The sequence below is a fragment of the Carlito syrichta genome, unplaced genomic scaffold (genome assembly GCF_000164805.1).
Source record: "Carlito syrichta isolate Samal-C Ts95f unplaced genomic scaffold, Tarsius_syrichta-2.0.1 Scaffold288366, whole genome shotgun sequence".
In the NCBI taxonomy this organism is placed as follows: domain Eukaryota; kingdom Metazoa; phylum Chordata; class Mammalia; order Primates; family Tarsiidae; genus Carlito; species Carlito syrichta.
The window spans coordinates 172,177-194,173 of record NW_007232462.1 but is presented as its reverse complement, the minus strand read 5'-3'; the positions used below and the strand labels follow the sequence as shown (position 1 = coordinate 194,173).

The 21,997-nt window shown below is 48.1% G+C and overlaps 1 protein-coding gene across 1 annotated transcript in view; it reads right to left on the bottom strand.

The window, feature by feature from the left end:
* PTPRU (protein tyrosine phosphatase, receptor type U) overlaps positions 1-21,997 on the bottom strand; it is an 88,271-nt gene that overhangs the window by 13,745 nt on the left and 52,529 nt on the right. Inside the window, exons 16-22 of the mRNA XM_021710282.1 lie at positions 19,529-19,686; positions 8,791-8,981; positions 7,980-8,055; positions 7,448-7,524; positions 1,653-1,689; positions 920-1,008; positions 708-824 (exon numbers count right to left, since the gene is read on the bottom strand). Coding sequence (XP_021565957.1) covers positions 708-824; positions 920-1,008; positions 1,653-1,689; positions 7,448-7,524; positions 7,980-8,055; positions 8,791-8,981; positions 19,529-19,686 — 745 coding nt within the window. The remainder of the gene's footprint in view (positions 1-707; positions 825-919; positions 1,009-1,652; positions 1,690-7,447; positions 7,525-7,979; positions 8,056-8,790; positions 8,982-19,528; positions 19,687-21,997) is intronic.

Sequence of the window (21,997 nt, the reverse complement as noted above, 5' to 3'; positions counted from 1 at the left end):
GTATGCAGGCACTGTGGTGAGCACCTCATTGCAGGATCTCAATGAATCCCAATGGTAAATGTGTTGGTAAGGTCGGTACTAATGTCCCACTGCACAAGTGAGAAAACTAAAGCTCAAAGAGGAGAAACCACTTTCCCAAGGTCAGACAGATAACATGTAGGACTTGGACAGGGGTATGCCTCACACCTAAACCTATGCCACTAAACACCCACCTCTGCCACCAGGTTGTTGTATAAACATAGATCATTTTGATTCCCTGGGTCTTAGTTTAAAGGGTGAATACTGTCTTTCCTCTGAGGACTGCACAGGGAAGATCAACAGCACTGTGGACAGGATGTGCTGGCCAGTCCCTATGTGGCCTCTTATGTGCGATATAACCAGTCTGAGCCTCACTTTCCTTATTTGTAAAATGGGCTAACAGTAAACACCTAACTGCGCATAGCTTTCCAGGACTAAAACATTATGTGTAACAGGCTCGGCACAGAGCAGGAGCCAATACCTTCATTGTCTCAACTTCCTCCTGGAGTCACCAGCAAAGACAGTTACCTTCCTATCCTTCCAGCAAACAGTGACCAAGTAGTTTCCTTGCTGGGAACAGCAGTGGTGCCCTCCTCACCCTCCTGCTCCCTGGGCTGGGGCAAACGGGGATTAACTCTGTCTCACCCCTTAGGCACCCTCTGCGGGGAACAGGTAAAAGGCAGACTCACCCGCTCCAGGGCAAAGGTGCGCACCACATACTCAGCTAGCGTCTCCGTCTTCACCAGCGTAATCTTGATGTCCCCGTACATGTCTGAGTCTTCCGGCCAGTACCGTGAGCATTTCACCTGCAGGCCCCACAGGACGGGACTCAGTGGGCTCTCCTCTGCCCCCGGCCCGCCAGGCCTCCAGCTCACCCTACAGCCCCGCTTACCCTGCCCACCTCGACCAGCTTGGTGATCATGACGATGCTGGAACAGTGCTCCTGCCACACCATGCGCCAGAAGTCATAGACCATCTCGGGCTTTGGCCCTGAAGGTGCAGAGGGCGCCTATCCCTAAGGCAAGGTCTCCACCCAGGGCCAGCATACCCTGCCATCCAGCACCACCATACAGGCCAGAAGGTTCCCTGAGCCCTGGAGGAGGCTTTGTGCTCACCCCCCACACACCCCACCAATAGCCAACTCATGCCTGCAGGGCCCTGGGGTGGGTCGGATCAGGAGAGGACCTGGCTGAAGAGCCTAGTCATCCTGAGTGGGCCCCAGGAGGAGGGCCAGAGCCTCAGGCAATGGCACGAGCCTCCAGGAGGGATGGACAGATGGACAGCTGGGGCAAAAGGCACAGCCAGATGAATGCAGGCAGTCCCCAGACCCACCCCAATGGGACTGAGCCTGGCAGCCCTTTCCATGCACCACCCTGGAGACAGACATGTGGACCAGGGAGCTGTGGATGAACCGATCGCATTGGGGAGACACAAATACAAAGGGGACAAAGGCGGATGGCCAGATTCCAAGAGACTCAGCTAGAACGGGGAGCAGACAAACAAACAGACAGAGAGACAGAAGGGGAGGCTGACAGGGAGCCAAGCATCTGCAGGGGAGGCAGGAAGGCAGGCAGGGGCATTCCAGCACACCGGCAGGCACACAGGAAGTGCACATGAGCAGGGGGCCCAGATACCTTGAGTGGCTATGAAGTGGTTTGACCTATGATAACCCTGGAACAGAAGAAGAGGGCGTGGTTAGACAGCCCCCCACTTCCTCAGACCACTTTTCCCTTGTCCCCCCAGAAGCAGCATACCCCATCCCACCACAGAAATGGCCCACCCTCATCCCCAGGACCTCCTGAGCAGGGTAACGTTGTCCTCCCAGACCCCACTGGAAGGGAAGGAAGTACAGTTCCAAGTGAAGGGTCTTGGGTTGAATCCTACCTTTGCTGTATGACCCTAAGGAGGACATGACTCCAATATGGGCCTATAGGGCTCCCCATCCATAACGTGGGGATGGTTATCTGCTCGCAGCCACACTGTTGCTTGGAGACAAAGTCCAGGATAACTCTGTCCTGTTCCCAGAGTCCCAGAAACTCTAATCAACCCAGACCCCAAAGGTGCGGTAACCAGAACTTGTCAGCTATCCTAGCCCCGTTCTGAGCAACCAGCATGGAGAGTACCCCCTCCCCTTCCCTCAGTCACTCAGAGCTTGGGAGGCCTAGATGAAGACTTCAGGTTGGGAGCATATGAGCACAGGGGTCACTCATGGCCCCAAGATAAAATTTTAAAATCTTTAATATCAATAATAATAATGAGAAGGAAGTGCTTTTTGGAGACCCTGCTGTGGTCAAATACTGTGCTAAGCACTTAAACTGTACTACTTCCCACAAGAAAGACCAAGAGCTACTTTAACCTCCATCCCCTCCCTGGAGCCCTCAGGCCAGGGAGAGGAATCAGCAACTCTACATGCCACCCCAGGGCTATGGGCACCCACAAGGTCCCACCACAAAGGGGGCGTATCTATGCGGGCTAGGAGAAAAGGGGAAGAAGCACTGCAGGGCTGGGGCAGAGAAAATCATCAAGCTTGGGCCCTGCCACAAGTTCATACCCTTGCCATAGTTCCCAGCAATCCTCTGGGCCCGTGGGCTTTCCAGGCCCAAAGAGCCAGGGGCCAGACTGTAGGGTTCAAATCCCAACTCAACCTCTTGCTAGCTTGTGCGCCCTTAGGCAAAAACCCTTCACTTATCTCGGGCCTTCATTTTCACCTCTATAGAATGGGATAATTATAGTGTCTATCTCCTAGAGTTGTTGTGAGGAGTAAATAAAGTAACATATGTTAAATGCCTGGCACCGTGTCAAGCCAAAGTCAGGGCTTCAGCAATAGCAGCTATTATTACTACTACTACTATTTTAAAGCTTAAACGGTATCCCTAAAGATGTCTGAAGGTGATTTACTCTAGGGGTGAAGACTCTGAGTCCTGGAGCTCTGCCAAGGAGTAGCTGTGTGCTAAAAGGTGCTTCTCAGCCTTTCATGTGCACATAAATCTCCCGGGATCTTGTTAAAAGGCAGATTCAGATTTAGAAGGTCTGGGGTGGGGTCTGGGATTGGGCATCTCCATCCAGTTCCTAGGTAGGCCTCAAAACATATGCTGAGGAGCCAGGCTCTCCACCCCCTAAGCCTCTGCCCTCCTCTATAATAGGAGGATAAACAGCAAGACATTCAGAGATTCTGGCGTATGCCACTTATTGTTCCCATGAAAAAGACCGAAACACAGTCAAAGTTACTAATAACAAAAAGCCTCCCGGAGACTCTCAGACCTCTCCACTGGGAACCTTTCCAGGTCTAGCCTAATTCCCTCCTGCTGTGGCTCCAAGCCACTGGGTAATGGGGATTCAGAGAGAAAGGCAGAGGTGAAGGAAGGGGAGGCCATTAAAGATACTGCCAGTGGGTTCCTCCTACCCCAGCGTCAGTAAAGCTAGGAACTGGCTCTCCCTCCAAAAACCAGTTTGCCTTACAGCCCACATGGGAGCAGGGGCCTGGTCTGACCCACCCCAGGACCCAGCACAGTGCCAGCACTCAAAAGCTAGTCTGTAAGTAACAAGGAATGAAACTCAGTTAAAAATGATCAGTTTGCCCAAGGACCAGGTGGCCTAAAATCCAACTCTATTATAAACGCTTCTGGTTCACTCTGATGTCCTATTCTTTTTGGAGAAAGTATGACACAACGGTCACACAATTGTTATACAACCCTATTTGAAACAAGTTTTTCAGCAGATAATCCTCAACATCTGTATATTAACTTGTAAAATATGTGTTACTGCACAATTATACTACAAAGAGAATACAAACAGACATTTAAAATAGTCAGATTTTAAAGGAAAATAAGTACATCATCTTTCACACACCCACTTTAGAGACCAGTATCAGAGAGCACTGGTCCTCACACTCCAGGAAGCATCAGCCAGTTTTGGAGCTTGTTGAGTCCTTGCTGGACTTTTTTTTTTTTTAAAAGAAACAGGGTCTTATTCTGTCACCCAGGAGTACTGTGATCCTAGCTCACTGCAGCCTCAAACTCCTAGGCTCAAGCAATTCTCCCACCTCAGCCTCCCAAGTAGCCAGGACTACAGGCATGAGCCACCACACCAGCTAATTTTTTTTATTTCAGAGACAGGGTCTCGTTATGTTCCCCCAGGCTGGTCTCGAACTCCTGACCTTAAGCGTTGCTCCCACCTTGGCTTCCTAAAGTGTTGGATACAGGTGTAAGCCACTGGGCATGGCCTTCACTGGGTTGATTAGGTGGAGCTAGGAGACTGAGCACCTGCACTATAGGCAGACGCCCAGAGCTCCCCAAAGGGTGAGAAACACAGTTCAGTATAAAGGCTGAGGGATAAAGCTGGATTTGTCACCCAGTTCTGCTCTTTAAAGAATGTGTGGCCCTGAGCGTGTCACTTAACTTTTCTAAGCCCCAATTTTCTCAACCTGTCAAATGCAGGTCAGTAGGATCCCTAACACACAGAGCATGGGAAAGATGAAATGAGGTGTCCAAGGTGCCTGGCACATAGCAGGTGCTCCTTTAATGACACTGCTGTTAATTGGCATTTGAAGACGCATTAGGTCAGCCCTCTAAGGATATTTCTTAAACATCTGACAACAATGTACCAAGTGGGTTGGATTGAAGAGTGAGTGGGTTATAGTGTGCAAACTGAGATGTAAGAAGTATAATGACCTGTATTTAGCATCTTCTAGGGGGTGCTAGGACTGAGCAGACCCTCTACATTTGGTGGTCTAATATGCCCTTTATATGTGAGAACTTGGCAAATCAACTGTTCACTGTACTCCAGATAAGGGGCACATCTGGGATAACCCGTCATCTGTGGCAGATGCAACTGCAAGGGCCTTTCACTTTATATATGAGCCGTCATCGCTGTGTTGTCTGGAAGTCTGATAATGAACAATGTTTGAGCATCTCAAAAGGCAAGAAATATATTTTTAAGAGAAAAGGGAGATAAAATGGAAATGACACCCCCAAAATAGCAAATAATTTCATCAGTCATCAAGTACTATGAAAATAATGTATATGTATTAAAAATCCAATCAGAGGATCACTAGATAAATGAGGGTGCTTTTTTAATTCTTAAAAGGTCAAAAAGTGACGCAGGTTTTAAAAACAGAATTCCCAAACTACCCCCCCAAATTCAAATTAGGACTGAAGTGAGGGCAAAGTTGTTGGGGTTGAGTTTCAAGCAAATTGATCACGAAGGAATTTAAACCCTAGGAAAAATAGTTTTAGGGGGACTGACCTGGTACTGTCCAAAGACCTTGACCCCTAGGCAGCAGTCAGGGCCCTCAGGGCAGCTTCTCCACTCCATCCCCCCAAGGGTCCGGCAGAAGGTGCAACTAGGGAGGACTCACTAGGTGAAGCTGGGGCACCAAGGTGACAGACAGCGGTGACCAGTGCAGAACAGGCTGGCACCGGCAATGCTGCTGCCCCTCTCAAGGCAGCGAAGGATGGGAGGAAGCTGCTTACAATAGAAACACTGTCGAGTCTTCAGCCCGGGTGGCCCCTGGCCAGGCTGCTGAAATGTGCTGGGCACACAAGTAGAGGGGAAGGAGGACAGAGACTGAGAGAGACAGCCAGAGACTATGAGAGAGTCTGAGATACAGCTAGTCAGACAGACAGGAGGAGGAAGAGGAGGAAGAGGAGGAGGAGGAGGAGGAGGAGGAGAAGGGGAGAGAGATACTTACTTCACGGTTTATCCGAATCTTAATGATTCCAGTGAGGGAACAGTACAAAGCAAAAGAGACAGATATTAGGCCAGATGCAGATGGAGGTGGAAGGAGTACAGGAGGGGCCAGATGGGCGATGCGAGCAGGGCAGGCAGAGCAGAGACGGGCGGGCCGGGCTGGGTGGGGCTGGATCAGAGTGTGCGGGGGTGGCATGTCCCTGCCAGGGACCCAAGAGAAGCCAACCGGGACCTTGACAAGACCAAGGAGAGGCCCACTGTCACCAAAACTGCCCAAGTCTGCGAGGCCAGGCCAACACAGGCCCAGTCCTGACCCCAGCCAAGGGACAGTATAGGTAGGGGAGAAGGCAAGGGATTCTGGGAAACAGAGTGGCACATCTGGCCCCAGGAGGGGGACAAGAAGAGGTAGAGACCGTCTCCAGAGTCCCTGACTGCCTCCACTCCCAGACCCACGCCTTGCTCCTCTCGGTACCTCAGGACTCTGCTTTTGCTGCTCTCCACCTGGGACGACCTTCCCTCTCCTCTCCAGCCTCCAGAGCCAGCTCATACCCTGCTTCCTCCATGCAGCCTGCCATGCCAGCCCTGGCTCTGCTACTAACTGCTGTGGGACACTGGGAAAGTCATTCCTCTCTTCTGGCCTGTGCTTCCTCATCTAATCTGAAATTGTCTTATTTGTATTCATGTTTATCTGTCTTGCCCACTAGAATATATATGTCCAAGGAAAGCAGGGGCTGTATCTGTCTTGTTCACATCTGTATCCCTGGCACCCAACACAATGTCTGGCACATAGGAAGTGCTCAAAATATATTTTATAAATGGTTAAATGATGCTTTACCACCCTTGGTGTGCTGCAGGGATTGAGGGAGTCTGACCAGGGTCCCTGGGCCCTATCCTGTCTCACCCACACCTAGGGAGCAGACTCATCACCTCTTTGACATTCAAGCCTAGGCCTCCTGGCTGCCTGCCCTGTCTCTGGCCCCTCCTTCCAATCCAGCCAGGTCTAGCTGCTGTGGTGGGTGGCAGAATAGCCTAGTGGTTGGCAGCAAAGGCTTTGGCGACAGATAGGCTGAGGTTAGAGTCCTTTCTTTACCACTCACTATCTGAGTGACTGGGACAAGAAGCTTCACCTCCCTGATCCCCAGTTTCCTCACCTGTAAAGTGAGGTCACAGTGCTGACTACCTTGTTAGGGTGGTTGTGGGGATTATATAAATGAGATATTGGGTATAAAGTGCTTAGACAGTGCTTGGCACACGGTACATGCTCAATAAATGTACGTTATTATTCTCAAAGTACCACTCTGATCACAGTCAAAACATTTTAACAATCCCTGGTGCTCCTAGGAAAAAGCCCCAACTTCTGAGCCTGCCATTCGAGGCCTTCACAATCCAGCCCTGCCTACCTCTTCAGGTGCACATGCATCATGAGAATCCCCCCTTCCTCATCTCTAGGCCTCTGACTGAGAGGGGACCTTCCTCACCTCTAGGCCTAGCTGTCTGCCTCTTTCCTCGACCCCCCACCTCTCAGGCCAACTCCAGCCTGCAGTAAACCTTTCTGAAGGAGCCACCTGCCCTGTCCTCCCCTTCCTCTGAGTTCGCTGGCACTGAATGCAGGAGGTAGGGGCACTCAGAAGTCAGTCATTTGAATTCCCATTTATTCCCTGCCGGATTTCTGTCCGGCCTGGACAGTGAGCCTGGAATGGGCAGGGCCAGGTCTGCAGAAATGACAGGGCAAGGCACTCACGTCTATATAGTTGGCATTAATGTAGTCGGCATTGGGATCTCCCAGCATCGGGTGGAGTTTCACTCGGTGCCGATCATCTGTAAACACAGAGCAGGTGGACAGGGACTGAACTGGGGAGCCCAGAGCTGGGGCAGTCAGGGAAGGCTTCCTGGATGCCAAAGTGAGGTATAAGCAGGGAAGCCAGGAAGCAGGACAGGTTGAGGGTTAGTGTCTGGGCTGTGAAGTCCAGGAGGCCCAGGGGTGTATGCTGTTCAGGCAATTATTAGCTCTGTGACCTTGACCAAGGGTCTTAACTCTCCAAACCTCAGGTCCCTTTTCTGTAAAATAGGAATTATACTTCCCACTTCTCAGAATAGTGGAAAGCAATGTGTGAGATAAGCACAGGGCCTGACATGAGGTAGGCCCTCAATAAATGACAGCCCATACTACCAAAATCTCTGGGGCTCCCTCAAAGCATGCTGTGGCTGTGTTCCCCCTTCCTGATTCCCTCCCACCCGCTACCCTGGACCCCAGACCCTTCCCCAGGACTCACAGGCAGGCATCGGCTCCTGCCGGCCCCCCGTGAGCTTGTCTTTCTTCTTTGTGGCATCCCAGCCTTCAAAGAAGCTCTGCCAGAAGGGAAAGTGATGGTCAGCGGGTGAGGGGAACCCGACTCATAGGAGATCCCCCTCAACAAGGATGATGCATGCAGGATGGAGGTGGGGCAATGATATGGGCCAGGCACAGGGTCACTGTGTGTCCCTTTATCAGTGAGGGATCAAGTTCAAAACCAAGGAGTGTAAGGGATAGGAGGGGGAGGAAAATGAGAAAAGAGGGAGAAAAAGGGTCAGAGTTCAGAGACATTTTGGAATAGGGGCCAGGTTTAGAATAAGAGTCAAATCCAGATTTCAGTTGGAAAGAAAGTAAAGGTGGGATCAGATTCAGATTAGGATAAGGTGGTGTCAGAGTCTAGATGAAGGAGTAATGGGATTCAAGTCAGAGTTCAAATGGAACTCAGGATGAGAGTCAGGGTCAATATCAGAGTCGGGTTAGGTTGAGGTCATTGGTGATGGTCATGATCAGGTTAGAGACAGAATAAGGATCATGATCAGGCTCCAGATGAAGACTGAGACAGATTCAAGGTCAGATTTTAAATCAGGGTTAGTACAAAGTTGAAAAATCAGGTCACTGTGAAATTAGGATGATGGTCAGGGTCAAGGCCAAAACGGGTTAGGTTGAGTTGGGGACTGTCAGAGTAGGGTTCCAACCAGGCTGAGCTGAGGGTTGCCAGGGTCAGGGTCCACAGTGAGGAGGAGCTAGGCGAGGGCTGCACTGGGATCCTGCTGACTGGGGCCAGGGTGCACCTCGTACTCCTGCTTGAAGCCGTAGCCCTCAGCCGTCTTCATCTGGTTGATGTGCTGCAGAAGGTCAGCCACACGCACCGCAGGGTGCAGCTGCCCCGTGTGGTATGGGGAGCCCTTCCGGCCACAAGGACGCCGTGGTGAGCCCCCTAGAAGGCTGCTGGCCTCAGTGACTCCGCCGCTGCGCTGGTCTCCTGCAGTGGGAGAAAGGCAAAGGGGTTCCTGAAACACATGCCCCAGCCTGGAGAGCCCTAGATGAACTCAGAGTCTGAGGGCAGCAGGGAGCATAGCCATTGCAGGGTAGGCTGAATTGTTTGCTGAAGTCAGGCAACCTAGCCCCACCCTGTGTGACCCTGGGCGAGTCCCTTCCCTCTGCATCTTGAGTTTCCCATTTGTAGAATGAGCAGATCAGATCAGGTGACCTCTGAAGCCCCCTGCAGCCCTGCCACACTGTGATCCTGTGATTGCCCGCACTCCACCGGACTAGGCTGCACTGCACTGCCTGCAGGGGGCAGTGCTCAGCAGAGCCCTGACAGCCCCATCCTCCTCCTCCTCTTCCAGAGAACAATCTGGAACACTGGCAACTCCCAGCAATTACCCCATTCAAAGACAAGCAAATCGGAAATTAGCAGCTGCCGCCACCCCCACTGTAAATTACTGCGAGACACCTGAATAGAAGCATTTCTCCTGCGCCAGCGTTTCCATTGTCAGTCTGTGTAGCTGCCTCAGCCAATGAGGGAACAGGTCAGAGGTTCACGGTGTCCCACACACCATGGGAAAACCATCCTCACCGCTCGTCACACTCTGAGGCCCACTTCCTCCCCCACCCCATCCCAGCTATTCTGGTCAGCATTTCCAAGGACATCCCACCCTGGTCCCCGAGATCAGGCCCTGGATTGAGAAAACAGTGACACCCACCATGGAACTCACTTAATAGTCCACTTAATGATGGAGATGCATTCTGAGAAATGCATCGTTAGGTGATTTGGTCACTGCGCACTTACACACACACCTAGATGGGATAGCCTCCTACATGTACCTGGGCTATGTGGTATAGCCTGTTGCTCCTAGGATATACAACATCTGTACAGCCTGTGACTGTACTGAATACTGGAGGCAACTGTAACACCATGGTAAATATTTGTATATCTAAACAGAAAAGGTACAGTAAAAATACAGTATAAAAGATAGGAAATGGGCCACCTATATAAGGCATTTACGCAAATGGCACTTGCAAGACTGGACGTTGCTCTGGTGAGTGAGTGAGTGAGTGAGTGGTGAGCAAATGCGAAGTCCAGGACATCACTGTACACTACTGTAGACTTTATATACACTATACACTTGGGCTACACTACATTTATAAAATTATATTTTTCTTTCTTCAATAATAAATTAAACTTAGCTTACTGTAACTTTTTAATAATTTTTTTAACTTTTTGACTATTATGTTTATATAACATCTAGCTTAAAAGACATACACATTGTACAACTGTATCAAAATATGTTCTTTATATTCTTACAAGTTTTTTCCATTTTTCAATTTTTTAAAGTTATTTTTACTTTTTAAACTTTTTTTGTTAAAAATGAAGACACAAACACACACATTAGCCGAGGCCTACACAAGGTCAGGATCATCACGATCTCTGACTCCACCTCTGCATCTTGTCCCCCTGGAAGTCTCCAGAGGCAATTACATGCACGGAGCTGTTATCTCCTATGATAACAGTGCTTTCTTCTGGAATACCTCCTGAAGGATCTGCCTGAGGTTGTTTGACGGCCTTTTTTTAAAAGTATGAGTATATAATAATGATTTTTAAAATATAGTAAATACATAAACCAGTAAATAGTCATTATTATCATTATCAAATATTATGTACTGTACATAATTGCATGAGCTAGACTCTAAACAGCTGGCAGTACAGTAGGTGTGTTTACACAGGCATCACCATGAACATGAGAAATATGTTATTATGCCATGACAGTATGACCGCTACAATGTTACTAGACAACAGGAATTTTTCAGTTCCATTATAATCTCATGAACCACTATCAGACACACAAAATATTTGGTCACTGACCAAGATGTCATCATGCGCCACATGACTATACTCATTTCCCTCCCGCCGTCCTGGGTGAGGATGCAAGGGGCTTACTCAAGTCCAGCTCCCCACATTTGTCACAGTCATTCTCTGCCTAGGTCTGAGCTGGTGGGGGACTCTCAATGGAGCCTTGATACTTGCCCTGTCCCTTCCCTGTGCCTTCACACATGCTGTCCCTCTGTCTCCAAAAACCTTCCTCCCCTTACTCTTTTTGCCTGGTGAACTCATTCTCATCCTTCAGATCTCAGTCGAAATGACCCTCCTTGGAGGTGCCTTCTCCGGTACCTGGCCTATAATTCACACTCAATGACTAACTGGCAGAATTAATGCAGAATCACCAGGACAGACCCCCTGACTCCAATCAAATCATGGCAATTGCCCCATTCCACCTTTCTGGGCCACTGTTTGAAAATGGCCTCAGGGTAGAAAGTTAGGACTCACCTTATTTGTTTCAGTGCTCTCAGAAACCACAGTCCTGAGAGATCTATGTCCTGTAATTCTATGTCTGAAAGCAAGTGATTCATGTATTTCATCCGGATTTCTGGTTGCTTACAGCCAGAGGGCAGGTCAAGTACCAGTTACGCCATGGTGACCAGATGCCCAAACCCTTCATTTTAGAGATGAGGAAACTGGAATGCAAAGAGAAAAGACTGGCCTAACGTAGAGGTGGCCAAAGTATGCTCCAGAAAATACTAGGTATGCAAGATGATGAAGTGGTATTCCATTAAAAAGACGACGACAAAAAGGACAAGGAGAAATTCTACGTTTTAAGAGTCTGTGAAATTCTGGTTTAAACAAAAATAAATAGGTTTCTTCCCTGTAAGACCTCTCAGGGCTTTCAATACGTTTGTGTGCATTTTAAATCTCCAAGAGATGGGAGGAAATAGCAATGCTTCATAAACATCTTTTGCCATGGAGGGCTTTTTTTGTTTATTTCATAAAACATCCTCAGGGGAACACAGTGTAATGTGGAGACTGAAACATAGCTTCTGGAGTCAGACAGACCTCAGATCAAATCCCAGTGCTGCATGTGACCTTGGGATGTTACTTAGTCTCTCCAAACTTCTGTTTCCACATGTCAAATGAAGGTACAAATTGTTCCTCTCCAATATGATGATGTAAATATTCAATATGATCATACACAGAAAAGCACCCAGCCAGTGCCTGGCACATAGGGAACACCCACAGATGGCAGCTGTGGACATTCTTATATTTCCAATAAAGGGAAGAAACCCCTGAGCCCCAGAAAGCCAGGGCAGTTGGTTAATAAGAGTCCTGGTCCTTCTCCCCTATAAGATCTTGGGTCCAGGACCAGAAAGACAGCTTGAAAAGACAGTTCTAAGGAGCATTCACAACAAACACACAAGAGAAGTGCCAAGATTTCAAGAAGGATTTCTGCTGGCTCAGAGAACTCAGGAGAAGGAATCATTGAGATAGAGGGGCCCTAGTGCTCCTCATGGAAACGGGGTGGGCAGCTCCACAGAGAGTTCTCCAGGGAGAGGAGGGGCAAATGAGGATGGCAGGGAATCAGTTCATCCTCCTGAAAGGCTGGCAGCCCTGACAAAGCCACACAAGTAGATGTGCAATCAGCTCACAATGGCTGAGGACAAGCAAAAACATCCCACCTGGTTGAGAGCGTGATGGGAAGCCAGAGCCAGATAGGGGCAGCTTACAGCTGAGCCCAGGAACAACACAAGATGTTCTACAAATAAGACCACCAGAAAAGGACAGAATGGTGTACAATGATGTTCCCAAGAGGATCTTCCATTCCTGGGCCCAGAAGACAGGTCCTTACCCTCCTTGCTAAATCCCTGTGGGATTTGAGACACACTTCCTACCCCAGCCCGCTCCCTGCCCCTCAAGGACCAGCTGGCCCACATCCAACAGCCCCTGAGAAGGAGAGAGGTAAGAAGGCAAGAACCAGTCCCAGCTTCAAGGTCTCCACCCAAGGGTTCTCCCAGGCTATTTCCAGCTCCATCGTGACTGTGGAACACCTTCTGGGTGTAACCACTGGACAGTTGCTATTGTATGGGGAGGGCTGTTGCTCTGAGAAAAGAACAGAGTTTGGAGTCAGCAAGACCTGAATTTGAATTCTGGCTGAAGTCCAGAATTTGAATTCTGGCTCAAGGCTTTGACCTCTCTGGATCTCAGTTTCCTCATCTGGAAATGAGGATCCTCAGACATCCCTTGAAAATGGGCATTTTCCCACCACCCTCAGATGAAGACAAGCCCTCAGTTATAAAATTTGGTAGCACCCCAAACTTTTCTTTCACCATCTGTAATTAGCAAATAACTTTTCTAACGAGATACAGCCTGTATAACAGCTAACCATATCTAACATATTGAGTACTTTCACATGCCTGGCATGATTTTTAAGTCATCTAATCCCTAGAATATCCCTATGACGTGGGCACTATTATTATCCCCCTTGTGCAAATGAGGAAACTGAGGCCCAGAAGGGCTAAGTTACTTGCTCATTAAATAGCAGTTCTAGGATTCAAAGCCAGGCTTGAGTGCATCTGACTCTAGAACTCTGTAGTCTCCCCTGCCTCCCCATTCTGGTAAAGGGGCATTTGTGGGGATAAGAGAACCTGGCACTTATTTGACAAACCATTTGGCCAGAACCCACTGGCCACAGGGGTCAATAGTCCAGATGGATGGGGCCCAGAAGGATCTGAGGGCTTTCACAGGCAGGATTTCAGAGACAAGGCAGGCTCATTCCAACACCTTGGGAACCTCCCAGCTGGCTCTCCACATCAGTGCCACCATTTACCCAGCATGAGAAGTTACCTAATTTAAAATTTGCATATGAAGCATGCATCAAAATCAACATGGTTTTCCACTCTAAACCACAAAAATCTGGCCTCCACTATTTGGAAAATAAAAGAAGGAAGTGGAAGTCACTGGAAGGTAAAGGGAGAAATAGAGGGTCCTGAGGCTCAGTTCAGGTATCCTGGACATACCTGGAGCTTTCAGCTGTCACACTCTGCCCACACTCAGTGACCCTCCCTCCTCACCATCGGTCAAACCCTACCCATCTCGCCAGAACGCTGACCACACCTGCCTAAGGGTGTACCTTTCCAAAATTCTTACTGTCCCCACCATCCACAGGCAATTAGCCTGGTCCCATTCTCCCTGGTCAGTCCTGATGCCTAACTCATTAGTGAGTTCCTGAGAGCAGAGCCCACGTTTCCGGCCTCTATCTCACAATAGGGCTCAGTGGCAAGGCACGCACCCTCAGCTTCCTCACCTCCCACTCTCCCCAGCACCCACTGGAGGATTCAGATTCATCTCCGTCAGACGTCTCCCGTTTTGCTCACACACCCACCGCCATGCACGTGCACATGCTGCTCCTCTCCACACATGCCCTTTCCTTCCCACCTCTGCTGCCCAAGTCCTTCCAATTCCTCAAGGCCCAGCATAACACCATAGAAACAGCAGTCTGCAATTCAGAAAGATGTGCGTTTAAATCCTAGCTCTGCCACTTTCTGGCTGTTTGACCTGGACAAGTGACTTCTCTTCTCTGAGACTCCGTTACCTCATTTGTAAGATGAAGGCTGACAACAGCTAATAAGCAAGGTAAAATGGTAAAAATGTAATGAGGAAGATTACAAAGAGAACATGATTAATAAGTGCATGTCATTAAGCTTAAAAACTTAAACGAAATGGACAAATTCCTAGACAAATAAGACTTAGTAAATGGGGTTCTGAAAGAAATAGAAAGCCCAAGTAGTGGTTTACTTCTTTAAGTCAATTCAATTAGAAGTTTCAAATTGTTCCACAAAGAAAACAACTGAAGAAGATTGCTTTACAGGGGAATCCCACCAACCTTTCAAGGAGTAAATTATTATTCTGTGATAAGGAGAAAAGAAAGGAGAACCCAATTCATTTTAGAAGATAAATAGAATCTTGATATCAGAAACTAGGCAGGGATAGTATAAAATAGAAAAATCACAGGCCAATCGCACTCAAGAAGATAGCTTTAAAAGTCTTGAAGATTAAGTATACTGAATCCAACACTACATTAAAAAATGCATAATACATCATAATCAAGTTTAATTTATCCCAGAAGTTAAGGTAATTTTAACATTAAAAAATCCAAAAATGTCACTTACTTCATTAACAGATAAAAGTTTAAAAAAATATATGATCATCACAATAACAGTAGAAAAAAGCATTTGGTACATTTACTGCCCATTTAAAATAAAAAGTCTTAACAAACTAGAAACTAAAGGGAACTTTGTTAACCTGATAAAACATTTCTACCAGCCGGGTGTAGTGGCTCATGCCTGTAATCCCAGCACTTTGGGAGGTGGAGGTGAGAGGATGGCCTGAGTCCAGTGGTTCAAGACCAAGCCTGGGCAACTTGGCAAGACCTCATCTCTATGATAATTTTAAAAAATTAGCCAGGCGTGGTGGCACATGCCTGTAGTTCCAGCTACTTGGAAGGCTGAGGCGGAAGGATCACCTGAGCCCAGCAGGTTGAGGCTGCAGTGGCTATGAGCATACCACTGTCCTTCAGCCTGAGCAATAGAATGAGACTCCTACTCAAAAAAAAATTCTACCAAAAACCCACAGCAAACTTCACTCTCAGTGTATAAATGGTAGAAGCATTCCTTTTAAAGTCAGGAAAACAAGGCAGGAATTCCTACTATCACCATTCTATCCAACATGGTACTGTAGGTCCCAACCAGTGCTATACAGAAAAACATGGGAAAACGGAATAAGAAACAGGAACAAAGAAACAACTACTGGTATTCACAGATCCTTGAACTATACTCAGAAAATGTGAAAACTTCTGCAGACAGATTAGAATTAAGGTCTCACATGGGTATAAATATAAGATCAATATACATGCAAAAATCAACTATATCTCTCTATATAAGAAATGGAAGATTGGGTGTAGTGGCTCATGCCTGTAACCCAGCTCTTTGAGAGGCCGAGGTGAGAGGATTGCTTGAGCCCAAGAGTTCAAGACCAGCCTAGGCAACATAGTGAGACCTTGTCTCTACAAAAAAAAAAACAAAAACGTAGCTGGGCATGGTGTGTGCCTTTAGTTCCAACTACTAGGAAGGCTGAGGAGGCAGAAGGGTCACTTGACCCCAGGAGGTCAAAGTTATAGTGAGCTATGATCGCACCATTGCACCAATCTGGATGACATAGAGAGAACTTGTCTCTAAAAAAGAAAGTAAATAGAAAAGCGCCATTGCTTCACTAAACTCTGGTCGGGTCATGTGGCTCTTTGGGCGATGTCCGCCATGTTTCCTAGCTTTGGTCCCTTCCCCTATTTTGGGGAGGTGACTCTCCTTTCTCCCTCTCTCTCTGATTTACTTTCTAAATAAGGCAAATAAATCCTCTTCTCTAAAACAGAAACAAAACTAATATTTGAAAAGTGTATTATTTGCGATAGAAGTCAAAAATAAGGGTCCTGGAGACATATCTTACAAAAGATATACAAGTATGAGTTTATGGAAAAAAATTATTGAAAGACATTCAAGATCTACATAAATGGGGTAATATAGATCATGTTCATGACTAGAAAGACGATTTCATAAGATGTCAGCTCTCCCCAAATGGATCTACAGATTCAATACAAATCCATCCAATAGTTTTTCAATAAACTTGAAAAGATGATTCTAAAATTTACAAGAAAGAGAATGAAAACAAAAATAGCCAAGACATCACTGACGAAGCACCAAGTTGGGAGAGCTTGATGTTTTGGATATCAAGACTTAGATAACAACATTAATTAGCAGTGTGCCACCAGCATAAGAATCATGAAACTAACCAATGAAAGAGTACTAAGAGCCAAAAAACAGTCCACATGTATGAGGAAATGTGATGTATGATAAGGGTGGCACTGCAAATCAGTAGTGAAAGCATGAACTATAACAAATGATGCTGGGACAGTTGGTTATCCCTATGGAAAAAATGAAATCCTTAATTTATACCACACAAAAAACCTGATTCCAGATGGATAAAGATTTAAATATAAAATACAAAATATTATAAGTTTTAGAAAAAAGTAAAAAATATTTTATGACCTTGGATAGGAAAGAATTTTTTTTTTTTTGATATAAGGTCTCACCATCTTGCTCACTGCAGCCTCAACCTCCTGGGCTCAAGCCTCAGCCTCCCAAATAACTGGGATTACAGGCATGTGTCGCTATGCCTATTTTTATTTTTTGTAGAGATGCGGTCTTGCAATTTTGCCTAGGCTGGCCTCAAACCCCTAGCCTCAAGTGATCCTTTCAAAGGCCCTGACCGCCCAACTGCTGGGATTACAGGCATGAGCCACTGAGCCTAGCCAAGAAATTCTTTAAGAAAATACAAAGAGTAGGCCGGGCTCACCTGTAATCCCAGCACTTTGGGAGGCCGAGGTAAGAGGATTGCCTGAGCCCAGGGGTTCGAGAATAGCCTGGGCAACTTTTGCGAGACCTCATCTCTACAATAAATCACAAAAAAATTAGCCAGGTGTGGTGGCGCATGCCTATAGTTCCAGCTACTTGGAAAGCTGAGGTGAAAGGATCGCCTAAGCCCAGCAGGTCGAGACTGTGTTGGCCGTGAGCATTCCATTGCACTCCAGCCTAGGTGACAGAGTGAGACTTCAGCTCAAAAAAAAAAAAAAATTCAAGCCAGGCTCGGTGGCTCAGCCTGTAATCCCGCGCTTTGGGAGGCTGAGGTGAATGGATTGCCTGAGCCCGTGGGTTCAAGACCCGCCTGGGCAACTTGGCGAGACCTCATGTCTACAAAAAATAAATTTAAAAAAATTAGCCAGGCATGGTAGTGCGAGCCTGTAGTTCCAGCTACTTGGAAGGCTGAGGCAGAAGGATCGCCGGAGCCCAGCAGGTCAAGGCTGCGGTGGCCAGGAGCGGCCACTGCACTCCAGTCTGGGTGACAGAGTGAGACTCCAACTCAAAAAAAAAAAAAAGAAAATTCAAAAAGTAGAAATCACAAAGGAAAGACTGATGAATTTAACTGTATTAAAATAAAACCTTCTGTTCATCCAAAAACACTATAAATAACCTAGAAAGATGAGCCACAAATTAGAAGATATTTGCAATTCATAAGTAATTTGCAACGATTATTATCCTAAATATATAAAGAACTCCTAAAAACCACTAAGAAAGCAACAGAAAACCCAACAGAAAATTAGGTGAAAGACATGAACAGGCATTTCATAGAAAAAGGGACCTGAATGGCCAATAATGACTTGAAAATATGTTCAACCTCATCAGAGAACTGCAAATTAAGGCAATAGAGAATTACCATCTTATACAAACTAATTTGGCAGAAGTGAAGAAGGCTGGCAAATTTTGATCTTGATGTAGAGAAACAGAAAGTCTTACACACTGCTGCTGAGAAGGAAAACAGGCAAAGTCACTTAGGAAAACAAGTTGGCACTGTCTTATCAAGCTGAATATGCACGTACTCCATAATCTAGCAAGTCTATTTCTAGAACCTCAGAGGCAGGTGCATCTAGAGATCCACACAAGAATATTCACAGCAGCTTCGCCTGTGATAACAAGAAAATCAGAAACTAACTGAATGTTCTTGGAGCAGGATGAAGACATGAACTGAGATACAGTCACGCAGTGGAAAACTATACATCCAAGAAAGTAAATGAACTACAGCAAAAAATTCCACCTGAGTAAATATCAGAAACACGACAAAGAGTGTGACTTCATTTTTATGAAGCTCGAAAATGAGCTAACTATACAAGGCATTGTTTGGGGATATATGCACACACAGTAAAACTATCACCCAAAAGCAAGAAAATTATAAACGAAAGGTTCAGGGGAATATTTGCATTGAAGCGGGAGGCAGGGGATACAGCTAGGGAGAGGCGCCAAGATAATGCTCTAACCCACCAGTGGGGTTCGCTGCTGCATGCCGTATTATTAATACAGTGCTCATCGTGGGGGTCTCCTGGCAGTAGCTGACGGTGGCTCGGTCATGTTCACCGGCTTTATGGTTTTATGACTTTCATAAACTTGATATATTTTCTTGTGTACAAATCAACACTAAATAGGATAAGAAGATGTGGGATGAAGTAATTTATGACACACTCCTAGGACAGAACAGCTGATTCCCTATGCTCTGTGAGTCCAGGTATGTGTTAAATGATTTAAACACATTATCTCATGTCATCTTCACATCAGCCCGACCAGCAGAGGTGATCTTTATGCCCACTTTACACACGAGGAAACAGACATGCAGAGAGGATAGGCAAAAGTCACACAGCTAAGAGAGGGACGCAAGTCCATGTCTATGTGACTCTATATCGGTCCCTCTCAGTCACTGTGCCCCCATCTCTCACACAGCAGGCCCTCAATACATGATGACATTGTTCTGATCTCTCTGTTCATACAGCAGCACCCCTTCCCTGACAATTGTCACACTGGCTCTTGGCTTCCTCGTACGCCAGCTGGAGTCTCTGCAAGCACCTCCAGTTCATAATACAAAGACACCACCTGTGTCTTCTCTGTATTTCCAGTGCCTGCGCTAGTATCCAGCAGAAGCACAACAGATGTTTCACTTTTGGTTCATCTGAAGTGGGGGGGCCCCCAAGGGGCTCGATCCTACTGGCTCAGGTGGGACGCCCCACGGCCACAAGGAAGGAGAGGGGGCCAGGCACTCACCCCGGGAGCTGTAGCCATGGGCATCCATGAAGGACAGGCCCAGTCGCTCGTCCTCCTGCAGGGTGCTCTGGTCCGTGAAGCTCCGGTCCACGGCACTCATCATGTGAGTCTTCTCCTGGCGGTAGTTGACAGTGGCCTTGGTCATGTTCACCGGCTTCCTGCAGAGGGGGTTGATGGGAGACATAGGCACTGTGCGGGGCTGAGCAGCACCCAGAGGGGCGTGGGGAGGCCAGCATCAGGGGGCCTTGAGGCCAGGAGGAGGTGGCTGTCCTGGAAGCATCTCTGGACACTGAGGGGCTCCTTCCTCACCAGACCCAGAGAGCTGCTGCCTTCCCCAAAGAGGTCAGCAGGATCCCTGTCCTGGAGATGTTTCTGAGTGCAAAGGATGAGGCAAGCAGTGGCCTCAGGCTGGGATCCCACTCCTAAGTCTCACTGGCCCTGTGGGCTCAGGAAATGAGAAAGTCACTATAGGCCCAACTTAGTGTCACAGTAGACTGTCTCCCACCCCACACTAGGAAGAGGCTGGCGCAGCATGTCCCCATCTCCACCCCTTTCCTCACTAAAAACCATCCCCTGGACTTCTCTTTCTCCTGCAGGAGGCGGGGACTTGACTCCTTCATGGCAGAGGGGCTGGTTAGGGTGCAGCCAGTGCTCAAGAGTCTCCCAGGCACAGAATGAACTCCAGCCTTGGTTTGTTGTTCTTCCTCCCAGAACCCCTAGGATGGTCCCAGCATGGGCCACCATAGATGTGTCACGAGATCCACACAGGATTCACCTTGATGTCACAGCTCACCAGTCCATCCTGCTGTGGAAAACAGCTGGGAAGGAATGAGAATCCCCCCTTTTCACCCCCCAGCCCCAGCTCAAGGGATGAGAAAGGCAGTTCATAACTTCAAAGGAACTTGGAGGACAGAGAAGAAGCTAAGGAAGTGGGAGGCAGGTGACTGCCCCATGATGGAGAGGACAAGAAAGGGAAAATAACTTGGGACCCCTGCTGAGGCTGGAGAAGAGCCAGAGGGGCCCAATCACAGGGAAGGCTCAAGAGGACAGAACTGTCCACCTGCTTGGCTCTACAGTGTGCAGGATGTGGGGTAGACCTGAGAAAGGACTTCCAGGTTATGGGGACTCAGAACACTGACCATCCATGGGAGTGAGGCCAATGAAAGGATCTTTCCAGACAGGCAAACTCCAGCTAGCCTGTCCTGGACTCAAGAGCTGCCAGGGCTGAGAAAGGATACAATGACCCCTGGATGTCCTCCTGCCAGGACAAGATGTCCTTCCTGTACTAAGAAGGCAGCTGGGTGTCCCACTGAAACCAGTGCTGCTGTGCACTGAGGTGGGCATGGCTCTCCCAGCCTGGTTGAGAGACCTCACAGGCCCAGCCTCCTCTCCCAGCCCCCTGCTAGGCTCTGGGTATCACCCTCACTGTGACCCAGGAAGGAATCAAAGCCCCCTTTGGGGGCAGGTGAGAAGTTTCTGGATCTGTGATCTTGACCACCTGGAGGGGGAAAGGTGTTAGGAGGACATGGGGCGGGGGGGAGAAGATAAAGAGTCTAGGGACAATATCAAGGAGCAAGAGAAAGATGGAGAAGGGGACAGAGAGAGAGGGAGAAACAGGCCAGACACCAGCAAACCACAGGGAAGACAGACAGGGCCATGGACAGATGACAGCAGCCAGGCAGGCTAAAAATGAGCCCAGAGAGGAGTGGCTAGTGGCCTAGGGGCAGTCTCTAGCTGTGTGCCACAAGGTCTTTTCCCAGCCCAGGACTCTCAGCCTACTTGGAAGAACCACAAGACTAATCAACCACGGAGGATAGAACCCAGGAAGGATACCTAACACCTCACTGGCAGCCAGCTAATCTCAACACGAGATTAAGCAGATGGAATTTAACATAGATATGTCCAAAACTTCTGCATTTAGTTTCAACAATTAACTGCACAAGCAACAGGGGGAGCCACCCATCAGCAGCTCCTGCAGAAGTTGGGCTGAAGGCTCAGCAGGAGGCAGTGGGTGGAAATCACTGGAGAAGCTCGGGTAGGTGCAGCAGCAGACCGGGGAGGAAGAGGAGAGAGACCCACCATCCTTGGAGCTGGCCCGGTGCCACCTCGACCTGCTCTGTAAGGAAGGAACAGAAGCACAGATGCAGGAGGAATGTACCAGAAGGCTTGCAGAGTAAGCAAGACAGACAGAAGACAAAGCACCATTGACAAGCCGTAGAGTCGGCTGGGAGCTCTGGACATTCTGCGACCTCCAACATGTCCTCAACCTCCCTGAGCCTCGTTTCCTCATCAGTAAAGAGGGAATGAGAACAGTTCCTGCTTCTCAGAGCATTGTGGGGATTCTGGGCCAAGAGCTGAGCATAGGGCTTGGCCCAGAGGAAGCACAGGAAGTGGTGAATCTGCAGAGCTGGGGCTGCTGGGATGGAGAAGAGAGCTGTGGGGATCTGAGTGTCACCTGCACTGTGGAGC